At 37.5% G+C, this 19,368-nt stretch overlaps 1 protein-coding gene across 1 annotated transcript in view; it reads left to right on the plus strand.

Annotated features, from left to right (window-relative positions):
* UBE3D (ubiquitin protein ligase E3D) overlaps nt 1–19,368 on the plus strand; it is a 75,641-nt gene that overhangs the window by 32,587 nt on the left and 23,686 nt on the right. The window contains exon 9 of the mRNA XM_058021487.1: nt 11,224–11,362. Coding sequence (XP_057877470.1) covers nt 11,224–11,362 — 139 coding nt within the window. The remainder of the gene's footprint in view (nt 1–11,223; nt 11,363–19,368) is intronic.

Raw genomic sequence — 19,368 nt, forward strand, 5'->3', positions numbered from 1 at the left:
TGAAATAGATATACTGGTAAAAGACCTTGCTAAGGTACTGCAGCTTGGTTCACTGCCCTGTTTTCATTATGAGAACTTCTACTTCTCTTTGAAAACTAAATTATCTTTACAGCCTCCAGCTTTTTTTTTATCCCCTTGCTCTTAGAATAATTTGCTCACCTGAGAAGTGATTGGGGGAACTGAAGTGAATTAAATGCCATTTCAAATTACATAGGTCTTCTCTTTCTTAAGCATCTGACCCTCAGTGGATCTGGACATACTGCTTATAAGGTTTTTGGAACCTTTTGTACTGAATTAGTACAAAAGAATAGAAAACTAGAATTCTTGTATTTGATCTGCCTTGCCACTGTTTAGAATGATGGTTTTGGATTTTTTGATTGCCTCTTTATCAACCTTTCACATTTTACATGGTGAAAAATAATTCTCAGACACTGGATGTAGCATTTGTACAGAGGGAAACTTTCTCTGAAGGGCCCTTGTATTGATAATAGGATACCTGACACCATATTTTTTATGTTCACTACTATAACACCTCATTTTGATGATTTTTAAATAAAGATTATAGTTTCATGGAGAGATGTAAAGGCACCTTCAGGAGAGTAGTGTTATTGATAACATCTGGGCATTCAAAAATTTAGATATGCCAATATTTTTGGAAATGACATTTATGTCTTCCTCCTGAGTCTCCTATTTTATGATTGGAGTTTCCAGCCTTGAGAGGGGAAAGCATGAGGAAAGAGCCTGTAAAATTATTCTTGTGTGAGAGTTTGGTGGAAGTGGAGCCCAGGAGACAGCAGAGATATTTTGAGTTTTCTCTGGTCCTTCTACCTAGTGTCAGCCCCTGGAGGGGCTGAGAGACAGCCTGTTGTCTCAGCCTTCAGGTGGGAAGCTCAGCTACATGCAGGAGATGCTGCTAATGTGCAGACAGTGAGGAGAAGGTGCTCTACATGTATGACCCATCTCTAGACTTCCTTGATAAGATTCTGTAAGTTCTTGAGGTTGGTTTACAGAAAAAATACACCAAGGCAAATAGCTTTTTTTTTTTCCTGGGATAATGGAGTGTTGGTGGCAGTACTTGAACTTGATAGTGTTAGGGTAACAGCTGTACTGTATGATCTTACAGGTCTATCCCAATCAAAGTGATTCTGTGATTTTATATTTTCTGTCTGTCTTGCCAGTTACCTCCACATTCCTTCTCCTGCCCTGACTTTTAAGCACATTTGCTTTATTTGCACAATTTTGGGGATAAACCTTTTGTGTTATACTTTTCCCACAATATCTGTAAAGCAAGTGTTCATCTAGAGGAATACATTGTTAATGATGAAAAAAAACCTATGGGTTGACAACAACAGTTGCAAGAAGAGTCTGCTGAGGAAAGCAGCCAGTCCAGCAGACATCACTAGTCCCATAAGCAGGCTTCCCTAAAATTAAATGAACCTTTTAAGGGTGAGCTGTCTGGAATTGCTTTACATTTACTAGAGTAACTATATTGATGTCAGCAGGTGTCCTGAAGGAGCTTTTACACAGTACTTTGTTTTTCTACAGCTCTACTATGCACTTGCACCCTTCAGGAAATAAGAAGAGGCATATTCACATTTGCTGGGGCAAGTGGCCTTTATATACCCTTAAATACATATCCAAAGTCTTAAGAGTTTAGAAAAAATCAAATCAAGAGATGTAACCTGAGAATTCAAGTATTTGGTTCAGACATACTGGGAAGAAAGGCTTTTTAGTTTGATGGTGTTGCTGCTCACATTGGGTGTTCCTTGCAAGTAAGATGGCACCAGTCAGGCTGCTAGCACAGGTCAGTAGCCCACTGCTGTGTCCTCTGCATCCAGCCCAAGCACAGTAGTCTACAGTTATTGTCATACATTAGGGATATATTGAGCAATCTGTTCTAATTTAGAGCAAGATGTATCCAGGAAGGAATCAAGAGGTGCTTAAGGTGAAGAAAAGTATTTTAGAAAGCATTCAAATCTATCTGATCATTCTGAGCTGCACAGCTATATTCAAGAAAACTGCATTGTAGAGTCATAGTACTACTTTTGCTATTGCCATCCTCCACTATGGTGAATTCTCAGCAGTGATCTGGCTGCAGGAATCTGATCTTTATTGTTTTCAGAAAAGTTACTTTAATTCTTTCTACCTGGGATGCAGTAAGACACGAAAAAAAAATGCAGCTTAAAGCCTTAACACAACCATGAAGGAGAAGAAGCTTATTCTAAAGCTTTGGCCATACAGTTTTTATGAGAGTAATTTACCTCTCCTTTTAGTGGGACCTCATTGCTTTGCTGCTGAGAAGTCAGCAATTGCATTGTACTTTGGAGCTGCACCAGCAATTCTGCATAGTGTGGATGTTAACGAGCAGTCACAGCAGACTTTAGGCAGTGCTCAGCAAGAGCTAAACTCCAGTGCTTTTCTTGGTTTTGTAGGAAAATTAAATGAATGTGATTCTACTCTTGCACCCAGGTAGGCAAAAATTATGTAGGATTTTTTAAAAAGTAGTTTAAAAAATATATATTGTGACAGAATTCACTGTCTGCCATGTTTTCTTCCTGTTATATCTAGATGTTTGACATCACAAGCCCAGCAGGTGCTTTTTCTCTGTGAGCTTCTATTCCTCAGTTAGTTGCTCTAAAAAGACCTTCACTGTAACTGATGAACATTTGCAGCAGTTTTCTGCTTTTACAGGTTCAGTTTTTGCAGTAAGCTGTTGATCTTGTAAGATGAATGAAGAAAGACTGTCTCTATCCATAGACAGTTGTTGCTATGGGTTGACTCTGTGGCTAGATCTGCTGCTGCTATGCCTTTATGAACTGTGGTTTTTCTGGTAGAGCATATTCAGGTTTGGGATTTTATATCCAAGACCAGTTCCCATGAAATTAAAATAACTTTTTCACTTCATTCTTTGATGAGCCTATTTCTGCTTACCTGGTGCTGAAACTAAATAAAGACTAAATATGTCTTGGTTGTACTCACAGACCATCTGTACAGTTTGAGTACTGTTGAGAAATTTAAATTTAGTACATTTGTGAGTGTTTGTGGTCCCACATATCTAGGTGTCCCATTGAACATGTCTGCTTTAGACATTGTTGCTTGATTTAGGTTTTTGTGCATCCATTTTATATCCTATGAATCTTCAACCTACAGATTTCAGAATAGATGAACACCTGCTAATCCTTCTGTGATGTTTAAGCTTTATTTCAGTGATTCTTGCAGCTGAAATTGTGTTTTGTCTTCCACAGAGACTGTGCAGTTGGTGCTGTTTTGCAATGGAATGAAAATATTTTATGGGTGATAAGAGTTTGCAGCTTAAAATTAATGCTTTTGAAATTGCATAGCAGCCAGATGGAGGAGAGAAGGCAATGTAGAAAAGAAGTTGGTGAACACCCAAGAATATTTAGTCTGGAGAAGTATGTTGAGCATTACTTTGAAATTACATACTCCAAGGCAAAGTTACTCCTGGACAGAATTAAAATGTCAGGATTTATTGCCATGCAAGAAGTTGCAGTATGTTGAGATAGCTTTCTGTGCTTCAGAGGAATAATCTGATTGTAAACAACCTTGTCTGTCTTGGACCAGTATATTAACACAATTGTTTGGTTTTCTGCTTTTGCCCTTTACCCTTTGAGAAAAAAAGAATTTAATTCTGTGGACTATGCAGAGGCTTTGTTCTGCAAATAGCATTTCCTAATAAATATCCCAAAACCAATGTAGTTACATTTAAGTTAATATAGGGCAGTTTAGTCTACTAAAAATGTTGGTTGGTGTGAAGTGATTTGGGCTTTGCTTTATAGTTTGAAATAGGCAGCTTTACTTCTCTTTCTGACTTCCCTTAAATAGCTTGCAATGATCAAAAAATGTCAAGAAGTTATAAAATAATTTCAAGTGCATTAATAAAATTAATGCCATTGAGATTAATATGTAGTTGTTTAATGCAAACAAAATTATTTAATCCACTGGCTTTTAATGTACCTTTTAGCATGAGTTATTTAATCTATGCTATATACTGGAGTTAGAAATGAGAAAACTGCATGTGGAGTATGTATTTTAAATCATAAAAGCATTCATCAGAGCAAATAGCATGATTTTAATTAAAAGGTGCTTTGAAATACTACAAGACCAGTTGATACCTCTTATGTCAGCCCATCTGAAAAATATTATGACACTAGTACTCTGGTGAGATTAAATCTGAATTTTCATTATAAGGCTTTCTTATTAGTATTAAATAACTTGCCCTTTTCAAATGGTGACACATTGAAAGTTCAAGAAGGGCTTACATTTTGCAGGACAGGGTATTTTAAACCTGATGAATTGTTTTTGCAGTGGATTTCTAGCTAACTTCTTTTTTCCTAGACTCCAGATTTGCATATTTTTTCCAATCAAAGTATTCATTACTCAGGGAAAAAAAGCTAGAAGACTGTTAATAGTGAGCATGTCCTTCTGTATGCACCTCTTACAGTAATTTATAGAAATATGCATCATTATATTTTAATAGCATTGTTGTATATATAACTAATATAATTAAATGTACTACATTAAAGTATATGTACAATATGCTATATATATGATGCACTTTAGTGTAAGGATTATATATCAGTAATTTTACAATGAGATTGCTTTGCAAGTGATAATATTTAAGGCCATGTGAAAATACAGAAATTCAGTTAAATGAAGTCTTGTCTCTGTAGTGCTACACTGAGAAAGAAAATTTTAAAACTTCAAAATGGAGCTTCTGTATCGACCACTGTAGTCCATTCCAAAAAATACAAAGGAATGCTCACTGCCTTCTTACTTCTCTAAATATTTTGCTCTTCTCTTGCTCATTTCCTTGCAGGGACACCAGTGGGTTAAATTTCTGTTCTTATGTTTTTGTTTCTTATGAGAGATTTAATACCTATTGGTTTGGGATACCATGCAACTGGTAAAGATCCCAGGGAGAATTTGCTCCAAACCCACACTTGACACTCCCAGCTGCTCAGGATAAATAATGAATGGTAGAACATGACCACAGATGCTAGTTTCAGGACAGAAGCAGTGGTTCCACAAAGCAAGTTTTTTTCCAAAGGAAAGAAGTACTTTCACTGTAGACTGTGAAATACTGCACTTCTGAGTCGTCCATATTATTTAAATTTTGGTAAGAGTTCAGTAGCTAATGAGCAGGCATTGATTTTTATGTTGTTTTTAGATCGCTGGAAGGATAATTAAAAGTATAAATAACTTAGCCTCCTGGTACATTAAGTATATAGACACATCATCAACCATAATTAAGAATTGTTTTTAGATTAAATCACTTTTACAAATAGTTATTTAATTTAACAGGTTTGTCCTTTGGTTCAGTAAAGTCATCTGTCATTTCTCTCAGAGCTGTAGCTTGTGGAAAGGGCAGCTTTAACAACATTCAGTGAGCTCTGAGATTCAGGGCTGAGCTTCTGTCAGCTTTTATATTGGATTCTTCAGCACAGGCTTGATTCATCAAAGCACTGAAGCTACAGTTAACATCTCCTTCAAGAGTTTCACAGCATTTGGATGCAGAGCACATTTACCTAGATCATAATTAATAAAATCTAGTTGGTACATTGCCTCAGCAACACTGAGTAAGAGCTTTTGCATTTTCCAGTTTTGACCTGTGTAGACTATCCTCAGTGTATTTATAGAAGTAGCTTGCTAAATTAGAGGTGATGATGGGGATGTTCTGGAAAGGAAAAAAGGGCTTATCTGTTCCTCTTCAAAGCCTTACTTTGTCTGTTGCTGAGACAGCTCAGTTGCATTTAAAAGTGAATCTCATGTACAATGAAGGATTATTATTGATAAATGACTTTAGCACTGATGGAAGAGGCTTCTTTTGAAATAAATGCAATCTGGTCAGAAGCCTGGTCCAGTTTTTAAAAATCTTGTGAGAATCTTCATCAGCTTTTCTCAAGTTTGAGATACAAAGTTTTCTTTTGCTTCCCTGATTTGCCATGTATATTGCATTTTTCCATGAAGACTTAGGATGTTGTGGGTGGGTTCCATGACCTGATGGATGACTGTGTTAGTTTACTACTTATATCAAGAAATTATGAAATGAATGCAATTCGTTATTTTGGTGTTTTAAAACTTGCTTTTAGGAACAAAGTTTTGAAATGTTATTCTAACTTATATAGACAATTCATTGGGATGAATTCCACAGGGAGCAGTAGACAAATACCATTCCCTGATGCATGGCGATTCAAAAGTAAAACATTTTCTAAAACTGTTGTGATCAATTTTTTCTGTTAGAGAAGTGACTGTCTTTCATCTTATGTAATTTTCAAGTTTTACTCCTCTCTGCTTTCAGAATTAATCGCTTGAATTAATTGCTTGAATTGTTGATTTCTTTTAATTTTTTAAAGAAATCAAAATTTTCCTGGATTTCGCATTATTATCAACTAAACAACTTTGAAAATACCACTTCATTTTTAAAAACATTTTTTACATGTGACTATGGGAGCTTTGCTTTTCTAGCTGTATTTCTTTGACTGGTTATGGGAATGTGAGAATCATATAAAAAATTATAAATTTCTCCTTCAAATGACCAGTTCCTTAGAGAAGGTATTGAAAAGGACAAGGAGGAAGATAGTCTCAGTTTGTCATTTTTATTTCTTACTTGTTTGGAGTGCTCTGTTCTGACAGTTTAGCACAAAGCACATTGTTGTTTCACATCAGCATCTAGCCAAGTATCGCCCTCCTTGAGCAGAGTTTTACTTCTTCATTTCTGTACTACTTCAGTTCAGTTCTGAATTGTGTGCCAGAAATATATGAAGTTTTATTAGCATTCATTGTATGTGGTTCTGTCCTTTTCAGAATGAAAGTTATGTGAAGGTTCTAGTTGTATCTTTCAATCTAATGTCTGTTAATTGTGTTTTCATGGGTGAGACTAATAGATGTCTCTTAAATTGAACAGAAGTTCTGAGTTTGAGGTTTCACTCTGATCTGCAGAGCTTGCACCTCAAGTTTGATTAACACTGGGGAAGCCTCTGACTGTTGTTCTTACTAGGGATCAATTCAATTATCACCAACTCTTCTTCCTGCCTCAAAATTTAAGATTTTTTTTTCCAGTTCTCCTGAACCCACAACATAGAGTGCACTTAAGTAAAAGCACAAAGTCTCTCAGTTTGTTTCACTCATTAGGGAGTGTGGTGGGCTCTGAAGAACATGTTTACTTTGTTTATAATAGTTGATTTTGCTAGATAGAAATACCATATTAATAAATTCATGCTCGTATTCTCCCTAGCAAACACCACTTGATTAGCTGGTATATATGTTGCTGTGTTCCATTAGCAGCTTTTCTCTGTGGAGCAACTGATGTGCATTTGTTCTCTGTACTCTCCTGAAAATCAGGAAAACGTGAAACTTCCCCAAATCTAATTTTTTTGAGATCTTTCTTAAGAAAATTTGGTTGAAATAAGCTAAAAGGATTAATACAAGTTTTGGGGAAGAGTGGGATAAGGAAAAGAGAGAGTAAATGGAAAGAATGGAGTCACAGAAAAAATGCTTAGGATTATTTGTGTTTTCCTGTTGGTGAGATCACTGACAGACAAAACTGCACGATAATGGTGATTTGCAGAGGTGGATTTCACATCCTGTGAAAAAAAATCACTCTGGCATGCTCTTTTCTTGATTCAGAGCATGGTCAGAGTTTGTAAAATTTTCCTGAGTATGTTTTCCTACATTTTAATCTTTTAAAGCCTGGTATCTAAAACATTTCCCTCAAATACTGGCAAGGTCAATAGGTAGTGGTAAGATTTTACTTGTCACAAAATTGGTTCAAAATAGGTGCAGTCTTGCACCCCTCAATGACTTAGGGAATTTGTTCAGAATTTATAAATTTTGTTTGATACTGAGAATCATATTTTCTTATGTCAGACTGTGAAGTCCAGAATCTCAAGATTTCTTTGTGGTGTAGAAAAGTTGAATATTTCCTGAAGAAGTACAGCATAATTTCTATTGTCAGCCTCACTTTCTTCAAGCGTATGTCTTATCTCCCCCGTATTCCTTTCAGCCAGCGTAGAAGCTGTGCTGTGATGTCTGGGAGTGATCAGCTGAGCTGTCCTCTGTGGATGCTCACTCTCCTGAGGAGCATTATCTGCCCATCTACCTCTTCCAGTAAAAAGCAAAGTCTTCTGTAGTGGAAATGAGACAACTCCCTTTATATAGAGAGACTAAGGTGAAAAACAGTGGATTCTTTGTGGTTTGTTTTGCTTTTGTTTTAGGCATAGGTGCTTATCTCTTTCCTCTACAATAGAGATTATGCAAGAGTGCTTCTAACAGCAACAGGGATAAAGAGGGACAAAGAGAAATGATCTAATAAAGCAGTGACTTTTCCACAACCATTTGTGTTAAATGCTGTGAAAGGGCAAGTCAGAAGGACTAATTCCTAATGTGTGTTCCTGGAGCAGTAAATGCTGGGATATGTTTTGTTTGTAATAAGGGAATGCACTGGAATAATTTCAGGAAATATTAATAATTGAGCAATTAATAAACAAGAACTCCAATATAATTAGGCTAAATGTCTTTATGCAAACCTTCTTTCTCTCAGATAAGCCAACAGCCACAAAAGAAAAATCCCCAGTTTGGTGTCAGGGCTGTAGTAGTTGGACTTTAAAATGAGGAGGCATCTCCAAAAAATCCTTGTATCAAAACACAAGAACAGAATCAGGGTACTGATGTAAGTTGTGATGTTTTGAATGTTGCTTGGAGTTCTGAAAAGTTTCTTTGAAGAAAGGGTGTTGATCTGTGGAAACACCTTCCCAAGACCCAGAACCTTAGCATACCACCTCCAGTCTCCAAACTCTCTAGATGTTTGTAGGTGCCTGAACAGTGCTTCGTTTAGACTTGCTGATTTCTGAAAAAGAGAGCCCCTATTTTGCTAACTTCACCTAAATTTTCCTGCATCACCAGATTGTAGAACATGTAGAGAAAAGAATGAGTAAGGAGCATATAAAGGTAAGTTTCTAATTACGTGGGGAAATGAAATTACCAAGGGATAAGGAAATGTAAAACTCCATTCTGGATTACAGTTAACAAGACTCCTTGGTTACTGAGTACTTAGGGCTCATCATCTAGCTTTGTCTTTCTCCTGGAACATTTATAGAATCACAGAATGGTTTGGGTTGGAAGGGACCTTAAGGATCTTCTAGCTGTTATCCTCCTGCTGTGGGGAGGGATGCCTTCCAGTAGACCAGGTTGCTCTCAGAGAGCCCCATCCAACCTGGAACTCTGAACCAGTCAGGGCTGCCTTTTCTGGGCTTGGCCACTTGTGTAGTCTGTAGTCTTATAAAAGAATCCAGTTTCCATTCAACACTGACCTAGTATTTGTGACTTAACTGGAGGTTTGTACCTTCCAATAATGGGAATACTCCAGAGTCTCTTCTAAACATCTTACCTTCCTGTCCTAGTGGTCAGTTGGGGTTTTTTGTAGTAGCTTTAACAACTTTTCCAGATCCATGTGTCACAGTATAAATGTCCAATGAGATAGTACATATTATAAAACGTGTTAATGTGTGGGAGGTTTTGGCCTCTGCCCTTTGGTATGGTCTCAGATAAGTTGGAAATCTTAAATGATGCACTGCCATTAGAAGAGCCAGGGGGTGCCTTCCTCCGTCTCCTTACCATGTAAAACTTAGATCTTCTTTTGTCAAGATGACTCATTCTGGTGAGGTTTGAGAAAAGAAATTATATATCTGGTAATCTAGATGTGATATGATTCTCTTTGTCTTTTATTGTGGGGGCAAAAAAAAAAGAGAGAAAACACTTCATTTAGGGAGATGAAAGCCCCTCTGGCATTCTTTGCATTATAGGTCTTGCTTCTGTGTATCAAAGCAGAGTTGGATTCTTATATATGCATGGATAAATTAGGAAAAAGATGTAAATATTAGAAAAAAAAGCAAAGAGGTGAAATTTAAGTGGCCGATTTCAGACAAATGGAGGTAAGAAAGTGAAAGTACACCCACTCTGAAGAAAGATGTGTAAATAATGCTAAGTAGGACATCTTGTAGAAGAACTAAGAAGGTGCTGTGTATAAAAAGTGTGTATGCAGGCCTATGTGTAAGAAGCAAGACTTTACAGTGAGTCATTGGGTTTGGGAGGCCTGGGAGAATGAGAACCATCCAGGGTGACACAGATACTGTGAAGAGAGTATTTGCTCAGTTTTCACCATGCTGAATGCTGGGGCCCCAAGTGTCTAAAAAATGCAGCTATTTCTAGAAAGTACATTTAAATAAGCTGTTATGTTCACAGGCAGTGGTTCAGTCAGAAGAGCTGGAGGAATTCAAAAGTGAAAGCTGATGCTAAGATTGTTTAGTGAAATCTTGAAGTCTTGGACAGGGAAGGGTAGCAAGCATTGTCTTCTGAAGCAGTGCACTCAGATGTGCTGAGAATAAATGGCATTCATCTTACCCAGGAGTATCTGATATTACCCACCCAAAGTTATTAAAGTAGCTGGATCACTGATCAGTCTGTCAGTTTGTGTATTATGGAAGAAATAATCCTGAACTATAGGAAGCAGAATGATCTTGTATTTTGAGTAAATCTTGTTGAACTAATCTTGTTCTTCAGCATGTGATAGTGGGAGCAGTTTACAGGAATATGCTTCTGAAATGTTGTTTTTATGAGTAACTCTAGAAATAACTTTTACTACATCCAAATAAAAAATCTGTAGAAGATGAACTGGGATTGATTTTTGCTTTGTGTAGACTGTTAGTGAGTTCCCAGTGAGCATAATGAACATCAGTTTTGAAAATCATGTCTGACCTCCTGTCTTCAAAATGGAAGGGAATCTTTCTAGAAACAAACTAAAAAGTGGAGGCATTATATAATTATATATTAATATATATATTAAAGTACTGCAAAGAATACTCTATGTGTAAAATCATTGTATAATGGGAAATTACAAGTGACAGATTAAATTTTATTCACAAGTAATGAAACTGAATTAGAAACATGAGTGAATTTTTCTAAAATAGGCTAAGTTTTCCTTTCACATTATGTATATTTTTGAAAGATATTGGTGGTATGGGTAAGGCACTTTATCTAAATGCACAGTGTTTTTCTGGTAAAACACACTGATCTTTGACTTTTACATGGAAAACATGAAGGGAATTTTTTATCACAGTAATATGACACATTTGAATACTTACACAATTGAAACTTATGGTTTAGATTTATTTTAAGAAAATTAAGAAGCTTTTTTTAACTCTATAGGCTTGCTGATGCATGGGAAGATGATATGGGAGTTCATCCTTTAAAGTTTCCATCAGAAACATGTTTGGAATTATTGTTGATACTGGGTCTGAGTACCACATCTCTGCCACCTTCACTTCGATGCATGAACTCTTTTCAGGTAAGGAACAGCTTCTGTTTCATTAGAAACGTGTTACTTTTGAAAAAGAGAGATACCTGGGGACCATAAACCCTTTCAGAGGGCTTGTCTTCTGTAGTTGTATGACTCTCTGTTATTTTAAAATGTAGACCAAGGTGGGAAATGCCATTGGATTTTTAATCAGTTCGTTACAGTTTAAAGTGATGAAATTTAAAGAAATTTCATCAAATTTAGGCTACAGTAGCTAGAATAATTACAAAAAGTCTTTCAGGCTTAAAAAAAATCCTCAGCAACAACATAAAGATTTCCAGTGGTGAAAACATTCTTCTGTATGTTACTTTGGAAGTTCTCAGCAATCCTAGAAATTTTCCAAAGCAAACATTGTTGCAGGCATGGTAAATTGTGATTTTTATTTCTTTTGTAATGTGGTTGGAGGGTATGATTTTTACAAATGCAACAGAGACAACTGAATTCATGATGATATGACATAGCAGCTCAGCCTTTTAATGATGCTTCTGTCTTCCCCCCCGTAGTTACATAGTCTGTAGGTTGAGTATTGATGCAAAACTTAAATAACCAGCTGTTGAGCAGGAAGTGTGCTGAGTCTGTGTTTGTTCTGGCAGCTATGAAAGAATCATCATCTTAGTGGGACTGAGTGTTCTTAACCGTTTGTAACATGAAACCAGGTAGCCTCTCTTCATAGTCTGTATTTCCTGTTTGTACTTAAGGCACCTCTAATTAGTGTTCCTGAGCTATGTTTACTGAAAAGTAGTCTTTTGGTAGATTTTGTAGCAAAAAAGTGGTTGTAAAACAAAATCAAGTCATTGACTTTAAGAGAGTTACACTGATGTACAGCTGCTGAAAACTTCTGCTTTAGGAAATAGGTGCCTGCATTGTTTCTCACTTTGCATCTTGTGTGCTTGGAAACAGGGAATCTGTACATGGTGGTCACTTGGGTACAGCAGCAGCCACTGATTGCTTCAATGTTATTTTAATAGACAAAGTCAGAATTGTTACTGGGTTGTACATTCAGAGGCCATAAAATGGAAGAATCTCCTGGATGCCAATAATTATAAATTTCAAGGATTGGCCAGCAGTAGTAATCCATGCAGCTGAGTAGTTCATGTTTCCTATTAAGAAGTGAACATTTTTGTTGTCTAATCCAAGAGGATGTATTCCTTGTCTCTTACATTACCAATAATCTGTGGTAAAGTCTTCCCTGCTTTACCCAAGACAGGTTAAGTGGGAGTCTCTTCCTGTGTGCCGAGGCTGTGTGTCCTGTATTGTTTCTGTGCATACTCAGTCCCATGTTGTGTATTTGGGATTCCCTTTGATTTGTGCATGGGGTAGAGACAGGAAGTGATAGATGTCTGTCAGCTGGTGTTTTTACCTCAGAGTACACAAAACATCAGACTTTTCTTTTTTTCCTTGGCTGACTCTGGATGATTGTGCTCAGTTGCTCCTGGGTAATTTTAGCTTTGTGAGGCTACGTCTGTAAAGAAACCATTGCCCTTGAGGTGCATGATACAGGTCCTGGAAGCATAGGGTTATGTCAGCCATGGGGTGGGACATCATCATCCCCTGGAGACCCTGTGACCATGGCCTTTCAACCCCAGATTTCTGTGCAACAGATGAAAGCAAACAGTACTGGGCTAAGCTCATTTACTGAGCACTGGCCTGCACAGATCGTGGTTTTCCTGCCTGTGTGTCAAAGTTGGCAATGTGACCATGTCCTGTCTTTCACAGCAACACACTTTGCAGTTTTTGAAAAGCCCAAGTTAGAAACCTGCTCTGCTAAGATCATGTTCTATTTTGCCAAGTGGGAGGAAAGGAAAATGGCTTTTTTGATAAAATTCTGTGACTCCAACTGTCACTCTCCTTGGCAGACAGTCAATATCACCAAGTGTTTGCCCTAGAGGCCAAACACTGTCCAGTAAAATATTGTTTTATTTATTTTTATCTTTATAAACCTTGTTTGGATCTCAGTTAGTGAATCCAAGAAGCAGAAACAAAGCTTGCCCAGGCTTTTCCCTGATGCTTTATAATGGTTTGCCAGCCTTATAATTTTGGGGATTTTTTTCTGGCTTGCTTCTTCATGTTCAGCGAATACTAGAATTACAGATCCTAGTTTTTTGTATTTTTCTTGGAAAAAGCTGGCAAGATCTGAAGAGAGCTTGAATAATGATACTAAATTGTGCTGTTGCCTGGGCATAAGATCATGTTGCATCCAAAATAGTGAAGATTGTGAGCCAAAAAGGGAATAATAAAAGGGCACTAATTGAAAACTGATATTTCATGTATCTTAATGGAGTAATGGCAAAATGAAAAAGCTAGCTATGCTTTATTTTGTGGTAGACCTTAATCTGGCAGTTGTCTAGAAAAATTTAAAACATTTTAATTCCATATTACAATGAAACTTGTATTTTAACTGAAAATAATTGCAGAGTTCCCTGTTATCTACACAGTGGAACAGTGGCTGTCTTGTTCGACAGGGGCCAGGTTCCTGCAACTGAATGCTGGAGGAATTAGAAGGGAAAAACAACCCCATAAAGTGCCAGAGTTTTCTCCTTTCATTTATATGTGTTTCCACAGTTGGACACATGGTGAGGAGTTAAATGGACCACTGCTTTCCACTGGTGCTTTTCTTGATGTTTTCATACAGTATTTGGAAATGTATCTAACAGACAGCTCTAATGTAATGATCTAAAAGTTACAGTTTAACTCCCGATACCCTGTCGCAGGAGCTTTTAAAAATCCAGGTTTTTTCATTAGGTAACCAAAAATGATCTAATTGACACCCATGCTTTTTGAGAAGGTATTTACCCTCTCTCCCAATTATATTACAGTACTGCAGTGTTGACAAGCCAAAATTTTAGTTGGTATGCATCTGCATTGGGTGATGCTTAGGCTGTAAAAAGCACACAAAGGAAATCTGCTTAGTTGCTAATAATCTGTAATAAACTCTGTTCTGCCTTGTGCTCTGGAAGTACTCTCTGGGACTAGCTTAGCAGACTCTGTATCAGTGCTGAGACATAAATTACATTTTATTTTCCATTGGTGTGCTACTGCTTAGTAACATAATATTTGAAATCACTTTTCAATTTGGTTTTGACCCTGTAAAGATCTTTCAGTGTGATTTATGTTGCTAGAGGAGCCTGGGAGAGAAGAGCAGCAGCAGGCTGTGCTACATAGCTCTGCTGAGTTTGAGGTGCTCACTACAGCCAGCTCATAAGTTTCCCAGGGTGTTGAGCCTGGATACTAGGTTGTCTTTGGCTCAGCTCTCATTTCAACTCAACAATTGCAGTGACATTTTTTTGGTGGGCTATAGAGAGTTAAATCTTAGGAAGCCTGAGCCTGTAAACTCTGAAGGACTCTGTTTCTTGCTGGTTGATGGCAGCTCCTGGGTTTACTGGAGAACACGGTTTTTCAGCCCTGACTTGTACCTTCCCAGGCTTGTAATCCCTCACCCATACTAAGGATGTCTCAGCTCAAGGTAATAGGATTGACTGAGGCACTTGATACCCTGGAGCAATGAGAAAAGCAGTAAGAAGGGAGAGAGGAGTTTGCTACTAGAAAAGATTAATTTTTTTCGTTTGCTTTTGCTCTGAGCGCTGTTTTGCCGCTTTCTCTTCAGCTCCATGACTCTGCACAGAAAGCTGGGTTACCTTGTTACACACTCAATCTATATGGCTGTCCACCCACCTGAGCTGTCAGCCCTTTGCTTTAGGAATGGCTGGGCTTTACTTTGTGTATTATTCTTAATACTTGCAAACACTTGTAGCTAGCACCCGCTTGAGTTATGATGTACTTTACCACAGTGCTGCTTCTGAGCACAGTCTCGGAGGCTGTGTTGGTGTTTCAGAGCCTACAGCACAGAACAGTTAACACAGGGAGATGCTTTAAAGTGACAAGTAATCTCTGCTGTGTTTTTCTAACCTTATCTCGTCTTTCTCTGAATTCAAGCACAGTGAACAGAAAATGTCCTGGATATTGAATTCTTATGATGATATATGGGGCTGTTGAGCACATTTTCTCTCACTGCTGTTGTTGTGAGAAACCAGACATTTTACTTGGCCTATCAAGGCACTATTCATAAGGCCACAGACTGTAAACAACAGTTTTCAGAGTTAAACAGATCATGGTTTTATTTTTACTTTTACGGTTGTGTGAAATTGAAGGAAGATTGTGATTAAGAACTGCTGAGCTGCTTCAAAATTTTGTTTCAAATAGCTCTTGATAGTTTTTGGAGGTGCATCCAGTGCCCCTGATAGCTTTCAGCACAGTGTCTGCTTTGGTTAAGAGAAGTGAAGCCACTGTTTAAGAAAAAACAAAAAACTGTTTATTCTACTATTGCAGTAAGAATCCCTGGTGGTGTCTCTGAAGGAAAAACTCATTTGCAGTTACTTTGCTTTCAAAAAAGAAGGAAAACCCAGGGTTTCTCATAGAACAGCCTGTCAATTCTCTGTCATTTAGTCTCTTAATACAGTGCAGAAAACTTACTATAGACAAGATGGTTTAGAAATACAGAATATCAGTTGCTCAGAAAATATAAGAATGAATAAATACAGTATTCATTATCGTTTAGTAGCTGTAGTGTATGAGTATCAAAAGGGTCATGGAAAACAAAATATAAAATTACTGCTGTCTCTCAGGTCTATGCTTGGTCCAAACTAAAGTGTCCCTTGATATTTGGTGGTTTTTAATATCAATACTTTTATGTTTTGTGTGTCACTATATATATGAAAAGCAATTTCAAAATCATTTCTTGCAAGAAGTTAGCTGAAGATAACAGATGCATCTGTGTCTTTTGACAATCCTTTTTGAAGCTAACAGCTGAGTAAAATTTACAAAAATCTGTTCAGCTTTTCCATTTGTTCTGGGCATTTGGTGCTAGAGAAGATGCACGTATTCTTTTAAGCTGGATTCCACTCCTTTGGAGCACTGTCAAACAGCAGCAAAGGAGGATAAAAATACAATAAAAGAAAATATTAGGAGTGAAGAAATGGCTTTCAAAATATTGTGTCTTTTATTAAACTTTGCCAGAAAGGAAAAATAAATAAGTGAATTTATGCAGTAAAATGGCTTATTATCCCTTTAAACATTTTTTTAAATCACAGGCTATTGCCTGCTTAGTGAAGATCTCCTACAAAATGAATTAGAGGCCTGAATATGTATATTCTATAGTATTTCACAGACAAATGATGAGTTCCTAGACACAGTACAATTTTTTTAAAAATTTTTCTCTCAAGTTTGCAACTGCCTATGTCTCTGAAATTTTTGCATTAACATTGACAATATTATGAAGCAACCACTGCAAATACATTGTAATCTGTTCAAATTCAGTCATGTTTGTTTTCCTTAGCAGACTGATTCTATATAATGTAAACTACAGTGAACAAACTCAGAATATTTAGTGCCAGCCTCTTTTGGCTACTCGGATTTTACCCAAAATAATGATGTTTTGATTTTTGCAGGTTACTATAAAAGTACCTGCTATGTGCTTTTTGTAGTTTTGACTAACTCGGATAGGTTTCCAGGAAGACACAGAATGGATTTTTTTTCTGTTTTATTTGTGATGATTATGTGTAAGTTTTAAAGTTTAATTTCAAATTATTTATTTTAAATGGGAAAGAAGTACCTAAACCTTATATTTGAAAGCAGATGTAGTTTTGTAAAACATGTATACAAACATTTCAGCAGCTTTTAAAGAAAAGAACTTATCGTGTATATATTTAGGAGTTTTTTCATGTTTTTGCATTTAATAAGAGCCATAATAAATCTATTGAAACACTGCAGAGTAATTAAGACAAAAATTCTAAAACTCTATTAACAAATTAAAATATGAAATTATGAATAAATGCTGCCAAGAGCAAATGATATTAAGAGAGTTAGTGTTTCAAAGACAAGTCTGAATACTGCTTTGCAGAATTATAGAAATTTCTATGTTCAATTAAGAAATTATTATTTTGTCTGCTGCTTAATTATTCCATATTGAGTTGATTTATATTATGTCACTCAGGTTATCTTACTTGGTGTTCACTGTAAGCTATCTTTTAAAAGTGTCTCTGGAGCATTCAGGTGTATATGTTGAGACTATCCTTTTTGTTTGTTGTTAACCTCAGTCTCAAAGAGAACAGTTTTTTAGTTGAACTATAATTAGTATTTTTACCTTCTTGTTGAAACTGTACCAAAAATGTTTCATACTATTCTACATGCAGTTTATTAAAGCATAATGTCTCCTGACTGAGAACTGTTCAGTTCTGTATATGCAGGACCTTACTGAAAAATGTCCATGTGTCCTTGTGTGTCCCTATATGACTCTTCCATATCTGCAGCACAGGCTCACATTTCTAGGCTATGGTTTTGAGATATCTGTAGCTGCTTTGGTCATGCTAATGGGAAGGTATTATTTCCCTTATCTAATATGTGGCATGGCTACATCTCCTCTAATGGGAAGGACCTGCCCATTTATATTGGCCTGAAACAGAACGAAATCAATCATGTGCAAATCCGAACTGAAGCTATGAATAGGAAAAATGCAAGCCAAGCTTACTTGTGGAAGCACAAGATTTTGTGATCCTTTCAGTGCTCAGTGGTGGAAAATCAGAACCTTGACAGCAGTGGCTCTAAACCAAGATTCAGAATTTGTCATCAGTTTCTCGGAAAGGGTAAATTGTTCTTTTCTTCCAAGGCAGTTCTCCAGTAAAGAGGAAATTAAGAGAGAGTGAACCTGCACTTATCATAAACAGAAGGAGATTAAATTACAAAAAACCCCATGTGCTCCAAGTAAGAAGCAGTGAACATGTAGATGCAGGCAAGTGCCTGCTCTGGAAGTATGGTTTCCTGCTGCTTGAGAGGGAAGATCTTTTGAAAGAACAATTCATTTCTGCAATTCCCTTTGCCTAGAATATAGCAAAAACCACCTGCTGCATAAGCATGTAGTAACACAGTTCAAAGCAGTTTTCTTAGAAAAGATGCTCTTTTCTAAGGAAAGATATGTCATCGTGGGGGTTTGACCCTGGTTGCCCACCAAAGCTGCTTTATCACTCCCCTCCTTAGCTGGACAGGAAACTGCAATGAACAGCTCCTGGGTCAATGAAAGGATGGGAGGAAATCACTCACCAGCTACTGTCATGGCCAAAACAGATTTGACTTGGGGAAATTAACTGAATTTACTAACAATCTAAAACAGATTTGACTTGGGGAAATCAACTGAATTTACTAACAATCTAATCAGAGTAGGATAAGTACAGAGAGATAAAACAAAATCTTGAAAATGTTTACCCCCAAGTCCCCCCTTTTCAGGTTGAATATATTCTCAGTTCTTTGACAGCTCCTCCTAGCAGTGCAAGGATGTGGAGAATGGGGGCCATGGTGAGTTCATCCCATGTGGTCTTTGCTGCTCCTTCCTTCTCAGGCAGAGGACTCTCACACATTTCCCCTGCTCCAGTGTGGATCCCTTCCATGAGGTGACAAGCCCTGCCAGCAAACCTGCTCCTGTGTGGGCTTCTCTATCCACAAGTCCTTCCAGGAGCCTGCTCCAGCACAGGCTTCCCATAGGGTCGCTGCATCCTGAAAGCATCCACCTGCTCTGGCACAGGTTCCTCCACAGGCTGCATGGGAACCTCTGCTCCAGTACCTGGAACACCTCCTCTCCTCCTCCTTCACTGACCTTGGTGTCTGCAGAGCTGTTCCTCCCACAGAGGCTCACTCCTCTTTCCCAGATTGTTGAACAGGGTTTTTCCCCCTTCTCAAGGCTGTTATCCCAGAGGCACAGCCACCACCACTGATGGGCTCTGCCTTGACCAGCTGTGGCTCACAGAAGCCACCCCTGAAGCCTCCTGCTACCAAAACCTTGCTATGCAAAACCAATACAGGCATTTACCATTTAGATGTGAATGTACAATTAATTGCAGGGATCCTGCTTAGATGGCCTGGTATAGCCTGTGAATAAACTGCTTGAAAGGGGTGAAGACAGAACTAATTTTTCCAGTTTTCATCTATTGTGAACCTTCTGATTTTTCCAA

The sequence above is a fragment of the Melospiza georgiana genome, chromosome 3, assembly GCF_028018845.1.
Source record: "Melospiza georgiana isolate bMelGeo1 chromosome 3, bMelGeo1.pri, whole genome shotgun sequence".
Taxonomy (NCBI): domain Eukaryota; kingdom Metazoa; phylum Chordata; class Aves; order Passeriformes; family Passerellidae; genus Melospiza; species Melospiza georgiana.